Below are 11,346 nucleotides of genomic sequence, written 5' to 3' on the forward strand. Positions count from 1 at the left end.
TGCAGATCGAATGTGCTACAGCAGATTTTGGAAGAGATATGGAACTAAAACTGCACATAATAGAAAGGAAATATTTAATCTTTCATTCTGTCTGAAAGTATTTCGATATGAAAAACTTTAGCAATTTTCTTTTCAGCACGCATTTAGAAATAATAGTAAATTCCAGCCACGTCTTCTTGTTCAGAGTGGATAGCTGAGAATTCAGTAAAGGGGAGGGGGGAGAGTTACTATAGCACAGTGATGGCGAATCTTTTAGAGACTGAGTGCCCAAACTGCAACCCAAAACCCAAAACCCACTTATGCATTGTCGGGTGCCGGGTGGATGTGGCCTATTGGGTGGGTGTGGCCCATGGGTGGGTGTGGCTGCGGTGGTAACAGCAGACTGGGTGGGACTTAAAAGTTCAATCAATCAATTCCAACTTTGCAAGATCTTTTTTTTTCCGCGAGAAGTTGAAATTGAGTGATTGAACCTTTTTTTTTTTTGTACACGGCGGCGGAGGCCTAAAGCGAAAAGGTTTTATAAACCCAGCTGAAGGCCTAGGACTGGGGCAACGGCGCACGTGCCCACAGAGAGGGCTCTGCGTGCCACCTGTGACACACGTGCCATAGGTTCGCCACCACTGCTATAGCACCAGCAACCAATAGTGAGCATGACAAAAGTGGTACCTTTGACTAAGGGGAAGAAATTGAATAGTATTAGTCACTTAATAGTATAACAAACTAGATTAGTAGCACCTGTTCAGCATCTGACATAAAAATAGCCAATTATGGGAATGCTGACCACATTGCCTGAGTATGCATAGGAGATTCAGTTTAATAGACTGCCTCTGATCTCATGCTCAGAGCTTGAGCAAAATATGTGAGGGAAATTGCATGAGTGGCTGTGTGTGCCTTAATATTAACTTGCAATAATTTATATAACTCTGAAGCAGGAGTGCATGCATAATCAAGCAACCCTGCTTCAAATTATTACCCATTCCTAAAGTGGCACGCTTGGTAATTTAAAGGAGAGAAAGAGAGCAATTGTAAACTATATAATTTATTAACACCATGTGTCTCTAGACAGAATGGATTATACCTATTATCCTTCACTTATATTGGCTGCACATCTGGAGGGTGCCAAGTTGAAGAAAGTTGAATTACATATTGATTACAGTGGTCTAGAAAAGCCTGCAAGAGTGCAGTGCTTGGGACACGGAGGTGTGTTGCTTTCTATGTGACTAATGAGAAAAAAAATATCCAATAAGAATTTGTACTTCTTTTATCTAAATCACCCATGAACTGACATCATGTAGAGAGCCAGCGAGAGGAACATTTCTTAAGTCCTGTGAAGAGAGATAGTATTAAGAAGGCACTCAGGCTGAGTCATCCCTGACTCACTGGGGTAGAAAAGGCAGGGGAGAAGAAACATAGTCACATTTGCAAGATTCTTATTATTACAACCTATCTCAATAAAATATAGATCTAGTCTTCTGGTGGACTTTGTTTCCTGATCTGGGTTACCTCAAGAGACTTACGTTGCTACTTTTATTTGGGTTCTTATGAGAAACTAACATTTGCATACTTTTAGTCATCTGTACTTCTGAAGTATAAATTATGGTCTGGAGGGATCAGCAAGTAAGACTAAGCTCAGAAGAGAATTAGCAAGTAGTAGTTTCCAAAGGTATTATTCTTTCATAAACTAAGTAGAAACTCTAACATATTTTCTCGACAGTTTCCGTTCCTCTTCTGAGTCAAAGAGATAGCAGATTGCTCTGCAATAGGTAGACAGTCACTTCGCTTCCCTCTTACTCTATTTGTTTATTCTCTTTTCACAATTCTAGTTTTGCAGCTCTAAGACCAAGAGGCTTAGAATCATGTCTACAGTATATATACTGCTCAAAAAAATAAAGGGAACACATCCTATAAGAAATCCTATAGGATGTGTTCCCTTTATTTTTTTGAGCAGTATATTTTCCATTGGCTTCAAAGACAGGAATCTGAAATACTATAGCAGTGGTTCTCAACCTGTGGGTCGGGACCCCATTTGGGGTCGATCGACCATTTCATGGGGGTCGCCAAGCAAGGCTGTCCGCCATTTTTTTTGTCCATTTTTTTTGTCCGCCATTTTTTTCCCCTTTTCCGGTGGGTGCCTTACCTCCCTTGGGCTGGGCCAGCTGGTGGTCGGCCTGCTCCGTCTCTGCCGCTTGCCAGCTACGCCTCGGCCGGCGCAGGGGGCGGAACCACACATGCGCGGCGCTCCTGGGCAGGGAAAGTCCTCGACTTACGACCGGTTGGGTAGTCCTCGACTTACGACTGGTTTAGTCCTCGACTTACGACCAGTTTAGTCCTCGACTACGACCGGTTGGGGTCGCGGCATTAAAAAGGTTGAGAACCACTGTACTATAGCATCAAAGAATTGTTAACTTTCAGAACTTTCCAGAAAAAAATATTCTAACAAAATGAAGTCATGAAAGGGGAAGAAACAGTAAAAGAGAGGTCCATGATAATAAAAAATAAAACACTTGTCAATATAGACATTTTAGTCAGGAAACTTGACCCGTTTTTCTATGATACTGCCCTATATAAAGGGTTGAATTAAAGTGCTGTGATTCTCCTAATAAGTTATGCTCTTTTAGATTTTGTTTTGCAATGCAGTGAAAAAATAAAAGGCAAGCAGTTGGAAGACATGAAACCATCAGAGCCACTGAAGCCTATTGATTAGAAAGGCTATAAAAGTGTGCTGACTATATATATAAAAAAAGGTGCTGACCTTATAAGGTTCATACTGTAGCAGCCAATCCTGCCTCTATAGTCTGCGATAGATGTGTTAGTTATCACACAATAAATTAGGTTTTGCTTCCATAACCCTAACTATAGATTTTCCATTAATCTAAAAAAGGAAAACAGTGAAAGCAACAGGTTTAACTTGAACTTGAATATTAATATTTGCTTTTAATCCATTGCCTCTACTTTTCATATCATGTCAAAATAAAGATTGTCCATGATTTGAATTTCCTTTTATGGATTTTCTCTCTGAGTTCTTTCCGCAGGCAAAATCCAGTTTGACATTATTTCCCCCAAGTGTCAACTATTGAGTTAGAATACTGGAATTCAATTTCCAGTTTTGACTGGAAGGACAAATGCAACTAACAGGTCTCTGTTCTGATATAATAAGGTTTATTTGAAATCAGTAGACTTGGAGGGAAAAGGGAAGAAAGAATATTTATGCATAAGGCTTACAGCATGGGTGTCAAACTCGATCATGTCACATGACGTATCGTGCCTTTGTGGAGCCAGGGTGGGCATAGCCTGTGCGTGACTTATCCGGCCCATGGGCCGCCAGTTTGACACCCCTGGCTTACAGTTTATGACTAAAATTAGCTCCATCCTTTCCCAAACTGAGTATCCTTCTCCAACCAGCATGGATATTGATGAGAATTCTAAGAATTAAAAGTCCACATTCAGTAATGGTGAACTAGTAAAAAAGATTGCAAAACTGGTCAGTTATACCAGTAGACAGATATACAATCACCATTTAATATTACAGAGATCAATTCTCAGCCTTGGGTTCTTCAAATATTTATAGATGACTTGGATGATAGTAGTAGATACCTGCCTGGATGGAGGCTTAGAGTAGATGATTTCCAATGCTTCTTTAGTTTGTTATTCTTCAATAGAAAGCAGCTGAGTTAGAAAAGCAGATAAGCTGAAAGGCAAAAAAGTGATATAGAGGGATAGCATAGCTAGGACTGTTGCAATAACTTGATGGGCCATTTGCTGTAGGGCCATTTGCTGTAAAATGCAAGGTTATAGCATGAACTCAGAAGGAAGGGAAGAGATGTGTATTTCAAAGCCTGCCTAACAAAGATAAAGGAAGAGGGAGTGTGGCTAGGTGGGGCCCCTTTCAATGAAGAAAACAAGAGCTGACCATCAGGTATATCATACAAGACATATTACTAAGATAAGGAATAAGGCTAAGACAGAGTCAATAGAAGATGCCTATTAACTTTTAGGAATAGGGATGAAGTAGAGCCAATAGAATACTTGTTAGATAACTTTTGAAGTGTTTATTAGTTAAGACTTAGAAATAGGGATGGCATGGAGCCAATAGAGGACCCTTTAAATAACCTTTTAAAAGCCTATTAGACAATGTTTCTTTATCCTGCCTTGAGAAACTGTATAAAAGCTTGTTGAATCCTTTGTTCTGGATCCTGGCATTTGGCTGGCTGGGATCCCTTTTGCTGAAGCACTTCTATAAAAGGAGATCAATCCTGCACCTTATGTCTGGTAGTCTTCATCAGCTTTGGCACCAGGTTAAGACACACATTTGGGGACAACAACCTGTTCTTGGCTCTTTTATAAATGACATATTATGCCCTAAAAGCAAGGAGTGAAGCTGGTCCCTGTTTTCCCCAAATTCCATGATTCTAAGAATACAATGCCAAGCAGATCTCACAAAGTTACTTTTTTCTGCCCCTGAGTCATTCAATCAGGTTAAGAGAGAATTTTCATATTGATTATGACTGGGAAATTAAATCCCCTACTTAATGCAAAATTTCAGAGTATTTTCATGGTTTCATATTTAATGCATTGCAAGGTCACATGTTGCCCTCACATAAGAGAAGACTTACATAATGTTGGTTTTATTGTGTATAGTTTGGATGTGTTGCTAATGTGATATTTTATGATTTTATTGTATCGGTTTCATTTGTATATCATCTTGATATACTAGGAGAAAGGAAAAATAAAAAAATATTTCCAAGAACAGCAAAAACAAAAATAAATATTGCCATACTCTATAATCACACCATATTGGTGCTTTGTTTTGTCTGTGTAAATCTTCAGGCCTGGCACTATTTTTTTTTTAAACTGTTTTGTGGATCACAGAAACATTTTTTCTCTTGGTACACTCATTTATATTCTGTTTTCTTTCTAACCAATGAATTTTCACTGCTTTGTTTCAGGATAGCATACAGGAAATTGGTAGGAAGTTAGGGAATGTGATCTTTTCTCCTCTGAATTAGCAAGTACCTCAGTCTGTTAGAATATAATATATATTGAAGATTTTGTTTTGAAGAATTATATGGGATCATTCATCTGACATTTCTGCATAGTATAAGGAGGTGGGGAGGAGAGAAATATAATGCATTCAAATATTTTCATCCATTGCCTCTTTGTTAACACCAGGGTAGAACTGAATGGTGTATTGGTTCAAATAGCATGAATGCCTGGACTGGTGTAGTTATTCCCAAATTTACTCATTCCATTCTTGCTATATGCTCAAGCAATGTTTCTTGTGTTCTCATTTCTGAATTACATCTCAGAAATGAAACAAGAGTTGTTATTATATTTGATTCTCTTTCTAAGAATCAATAGTGCCCCTGAAAATAATTTTAGATGGATCAATGAACAGTAATTTCATAAAAAAAATTGTATGTAGGAAAATGGGATTCTGCTAGATTTGGAAACAATGTTTTGGTTGATTGAATAATCTTCCAGGCTGTTTGTGATGAAGAAGTGAGAATTATTCAAGTGTAATTTTGCATGTGTGATGAACTTCATTAGACTTTTGCAATAACTTAGTTGAATGGCATCTTCCTGCTGCATTATTTTATTTTTTACCAAACAAATTAAATCACATTTTTCTTTCTTGGCCAATGAAAATCTCAGGGATTAGTAATATCTAAAAGTATATCTTTGAACAAATTTCTGACTGAGAATACTCTGTCCAATTTTTGTCTGGTCATGGCTATAAATAATTGTATTCAATGTTACACATTTATTTTTCCCAAGTGGAACAATGATTTCTACCTCTATTAGCCTGAACCAAGTTTGATCAATCTTCTTCCTCAGGTGTCTCTAACTTGATTAAATTAAAAGATTATGCCTAGTGACTCATATTCTAGCTCATAGACATAATTGTTATCCTTAGCTACGTGGTTCACTTCACTGTATTTTAAAAGAATCTTTTAATTTAAAACATATAGGAAGATGACTTGCTGTGAAGCAAACATTACTCTCTTTATTTTCAGAGTACTTCTGGATCCAACACAGAATATATAAACATCTTTAGAAAATAAAATTAGTGATTCTTGAGGTAACTGTGATCAATAAGGGGCAATGGGAAAGAACTTCAGCAGTTTTCCTCCACAAAAAAACCAGGTACAAGTAGTCCTTGACTTATGACCATAATTGAATTGAAAATTTCTGTTGCTGAGTGAGACAATTATTAAATGAATTTTCCCCCATTTTATGACTTTTCTTGCCACACTTGTTAAGTGAATCACTGCAGTTGTCAGGTTAGCAACCTGGTTGTGAGTCTGGCTTCCTTATTGACTTTGCTTGTCAGAAAGTCACAAAAGGTAGTCACATGACCCCGGGACACTGCAACCATTATAAATACAAGCCAGTTGCCAAGCATCCAAATTTTGATCATGTGATCCTGGGGATTCTGCAACAGTCATAAATATGAAAAACAATCATGCCGTTAAAACTTTGAATAGCCACTAAATGAAAAGTTGTAAGTTGAGGACTACCTGTACATATATTGTGATGAAACCCAATCCAACAGCCATTTTATGAATAAATAATCTTCTTTCATGGCAGTCATTTTGTAAGAAAAATATTCAAAATTATAATTGGCTCTTATTTCTTCAGCTGAGCCTGTGAGAGTGAATGTAATTTTATCAGTAGCTAGAAATCCAAAAGACATTCAAGCTGCTTTGAGTCCAGAATTTGTTTTATTTTATTAAATGCAGACCTCGAGTTGACAGTTGCTTCATATAGATCCTAAGATTTCTTCATTCATGCAACCAGAATTGGTTGAGAAAGCTCATTTGATGCTTATTGAATGTTATCATTATTTGGGCATTAGAAATACTTGGTAATTCATTGTGAATTACTTATATAGTACATTTTTGGTAGGTCCTGATATATCCTAAGTTCATTCTTGGTCATATCAAAAGTCCATCTTGTCTAGGATTTTCTGTCCATGATCATAAATACTGTTGCACTGAAAAGCCCCATGTAACTGAGCTAGTAATTTTCTGGCAAAGGAAGGAAGAGATAGTAATTCTTTCTGTCCTGGTTAAAATTCTGACAACATTGTGATTTTTGGTGCACTTGAGATTGCTGAAGATTCTCTTAAGCCAGTTCTCCCATCTGATCTAGCTTGTCCCCCATTTACAGGATATAGTTAATATTGCTTGAAAAAGGCCTGGCCTTTCCTTATTTTCCCTAGCCATCTGAAAGGTTCTCCTGACTTTTTAGCCATATAACTATTCAAAAAGAAAGAATCCTATAGAAATATGAGGAGATTTCAAGAACCCCCTCAGGTTGAGCAGATGTTGCCCAGGATAAATTCATGTGGGACTCACACCTACTTAGAAAAAAAATGTTCATGTCCCAAGTTATACTGGTACTTTTGCCATAGCATAAGACCTGGATTCACTACCATCCCTTAAAACAGGCATGTCAAGCTCGCGACGTCATGTGACGTAGCGCAACGTATCACAACTTTTCCCCCATTGCCAGCAATGGGGTGGGCGTGGTTTTGGCGTGACACATCCGGTCTGCGGGCCGGCAGTTTGACATGCCTGCCTTAAAACAAGATCTTGCTCCTTTGGGATATGCAATCAGACACACCCTGTAATCAAACTGCTCACAATTGAGTATCTGCTTGTATTCCTTCCAACTGATACTGTATCTTACAACTAAGGTGACTATATAGTTTTCAAGACTAATAATCATTAATAGTATTATTTTCCACAAATTTCTTTAGTAGAATCTCAGAACAAAATTCAAACTGGGCTATACTATGAAAAAAAAAGTGTGCTTTTGTGTGTATTGTCCTAATACACTATTTTACTTTGTATGCTTCCTCCTACTGTAATAGTCATTTTTAGAAAAGTTTATGCTATTGAGTTGGCAAATTTTGCATGAACAAGCTTATTGTACCTTTGCATAGTATGAATTAGTCAGGTTTCAACTAAAATGTCATTTAAGCACATTTCTATCTCTCCTTATGCTAGAAATCCTTCCATCAAAACTGGTACTTTTCCAGAAGACTCAAAAATTAGGATGGAAAGTATATTGTATGGTTTAGCAAGCATCAGTAGTACTAATGAACACTATGTACATCTGCAATATGATTTGATTTATGGAATATGGTGTTATTTAAGAAATAATGCTTACTTTCTAAATTATATTTCTGCATTTTCAACTATATTAAGTTTCTCAGCTGATGATACAAGCCACAAGACAATGATAAGCAGTTCTTATTCAACTGAGGTGTGTGGTTTTTTTTTTTTTTAAACATTTCTGATTTTCCAGTCTGTAGGATTCATTGTTTTGGCTCATTGGGTAATTATTTTCTGCTGGTGAATGTTCCACCATATGAATAAATACTCTTTTTCTTTTTTCCCCCCTGAGAATGATAACTGTTTTCTCTTTACAGACAAATCCTTGCAGCGGCAAAAAGAGCTGATCAAGTTGGTCATTTTCTGTGGGTGGCTTCAGACACTTGGGGTTCCAAAATGACTCCAGTAATTCAACAAGAAGATGTTGCAGAGGGAGCAATCACCATCCTGCCTAAGCGGGCAACCATTGAAGGTAAGCCCTACTATTATTTTGGCCTCCATGTATACTTTTTTTTTCTTACTTACATAAAGGCAGTCTGTATAAACTGAATCCATATAAAGATATTTTTCATACATCACAGTCTTCAGAAAGCTAACATCAAGGCAACCTAGTTGGAGAGGAGCCATTATGCTGATCTGCCTCCCTTCCAAATTCTGCTACTTCTATAAGTAGGGCTGTTGGTTTTTTGAGCATTGTTTTAAAAAAGGCTTGAGATGTTTGCAGTTGATGCTTTGAATCACTTCTGATGGCAAGAAATAGACAGCATAGTAGATATCTGAAGTGCAGATGTTTTGCTGGGAATGCTATAGTCATATTTCACAGAAGACACTAGTACCGTAAAGTGTGGAGTGCTGATGTAGACTCTTGATGAATGCAGAGTCAGATATATAGCAACCCACAGCAGACTCTCTAGCAGTATCCAGGATTCTGTATGCAGATGTCTGCCTGTTTGTCAGGAGTTTTCCTTTTTGTTCCTGGGTGCCTCCCAAGTCTGGTATGAAAGAAGTCTTAGTCATCTGGAGTAGTTATACTTCAACTCCTCTTGTATTTTGTTCTCTGTTTGTTTTTTTGTTAAATTTTTCTGCCACCCATCTCCCTTATAAGGTGACTCTGTCTTCAAGTATATGATTCTGTTACTTGTAGGACTACAGCTCCTACCTCAACACCACCTTTGCTGCTTCATTGGTGGTGGTAGAGATGGGGATAAGGACAATGAGCAAAGGATGCTTATGAAATAGTAAACCAGCATGGGGGTCTACATGCTTCCAGTATGGGGATCACTCCAATGGCCTAGCTAAAGCAAGCAGGAATCTCTAGTAGGCAGCAGCAATATGGGATGATATTGGAGATAATGACAATAGCAATGGAATCATATTGGTTAAGAGAAAATAATAGTAAATCATTTCTATATTTTACCCAAAATGACAGGGATAAATAATCTAAAGTGATTAATGACCTAATGCTTGATGATGAACCTCTCAGGTCAGATGATACTCAATATGTTACTAAAGAACAACTGTAGAACTTTCACAGTACTAATAGTGTTTATGATAGAACTAGATTAAAGGATTTTGGACATCTAGTTGCTGCTATTGCTATGCAGGAAAAGAAGATGCAAAAACAAAAAAATATAGGGTGAGCATGTAACATAGGAAGCATGTGCATGGGAAAGGTCAATAAAATGAAAGATGAAATGAACTGACTACACATTGACATTTTAGGCATCAGCGAATTGAAATAGAGTGAAGTTGGATCCTTTCAGTCAGAAGAGCATACTATTCACTACTGAGAACATAAAAAACAAAATAAAAAAGAAGGATGGCTTTGCTTTCATAGGAAAGATATAGCAAAGATGGTATTAGAATACAATGTAGTCAATGACCGAATAATATCAATTAGCCTTTGCAGACAACCCTTTAATATGATGGTTATCCAAGCTTATGCTCCAACCACTGAGCCAGAAGAACAGCAGCTTGATGAGTTTTGTGCTCAAGTCAATCTGAAATGTACAGAACGTGCAAGCAAGATATGTTCTTTGTGTATGAAAACTGAAATGCCAAAGTTCAAAATAGTAATGATGAAAATGAAGTTGGATTGTATGGTCCAAGAAAGAGAAATGAAGCAAGATAATGACTTACCGGTTTCTGCCCATCCAAGGGCTTCTTTGTAACTAATACAGTCTTCAAGCAACTGAAGCAATGCCTACATACATGGACATCACTAGAAAGATAACACAGAAGTATAGATGTCTATATTACTGATACAAAGAGATAGAAATGCTCAATCAAAATATTAATATATCCAAGGGCAATTATGGAACAGATCATGAACTGTTCACGTGCAAATTTCAAGTTAGGCTAAAATGGAAGGTTAAAAAAAATGCAAGCAGTTTCCAGGATGAGCATATATTCATCATTTCCAAGTGGAACATGGAACTTTGAAGTCCTGAATATCATTGGATAGAGACCCAGAGGAATTGTGGAGTGATACCAAAATGTTCTTATAGATGAATGCAAAAAGATACTGCCAGAAAACAAAAATACAGAAGAGAGCAAACCAGATATAAGGACAGATGATGGAAGTTGCACAGAAGAAGAAGCCCAAACTAGGAAAGGCAAAGATCTTAAGAAGGAATCTCATAAAAAATTACACAGAGCTGATAGATCAGGCAAGAAGCAGTATTACAATGATATCTGTAAATACTCTATAGCTGGAAACAGACTTTTCCAAAAGTCTCTGAACTCAGAAGGCTGTTCCAGCTTTAAATTGATGTGCTAAAGGATACTTAATATTAGATTCAAAGAAGATCAAACATGGAAGGACTCTACTGAAATTCTGTACAATAGGTATGTCAATATCTATTGGAACATGTACTTCTAGAAGATGAGTAGAACAGCATTGTAGTTATTACCTTGTCAGAAAGTTATAGGAACCGAATCTGATCGAGCACAGGTAAGGATACATCTTAGATCCTACCTTGTGGCGATGAGAGAGGCTAGGACTAACTACTACGCCTCACTCATTGCGTCATCAGATAATCGCCCTGCCGCCCTCTTCAGGGTGACCCGCTCTCTCCTTCAATTGGAGGGGGGGACCCCCTGGAGGGGAGGGCAGAGGATTTTGCGCAGTATCTGTATGACAAAGTCGCGCGGATCCGAGAAGGCTTGGACTCCGACTGGTTGGCCCAGGGGGAGGAGACGGGAGCAGGTCTTGAGACGGTTGTAT

The 11,346-nt window shown here is 37.8% G+C and overlaps 1 protein-coding gene across 1 annotated transcript in view; it reads left to right on the forward strand.

Annotated features, from left to right (window-relative positions):
* Positions 1-11,346, forward strand: part of LOC107286670 (metabotropic glutamate receptor 7) — a 284,502-nt gene that overhangs the window by 67,771 nt on the left and 205,385 nt on the right. The window contains exon 3 of the mRNA XM_029283983.1: positions 8,438-8,592. Within this exon, the coding sequence (XP_029139816.1) occupies positions 8,438-8,592 (155 nt within the window). The remainder of the gene's footprint in view (positions 1-8,437; positions 8,593-11,346) is intronic.

The sequence above is a fragment of the Protobothrops mucrosquamatus genome, unplaced genomic scaffold (genome assembly GCF_001527695.2).
Source record: "Protobothrops mucrosquamatus isolate PMUCROS unplaced genomic scaffold, P.Mucros_1.0 scaffold307, whole genome shotgun sequence".
NCBI classification, from domain to species: Eukaryota; Metazoa; Chordata; class Lepidosauria; order Squamata; family Viperidae; genus Protobothrops; species Protobothrops mucrosquamatus.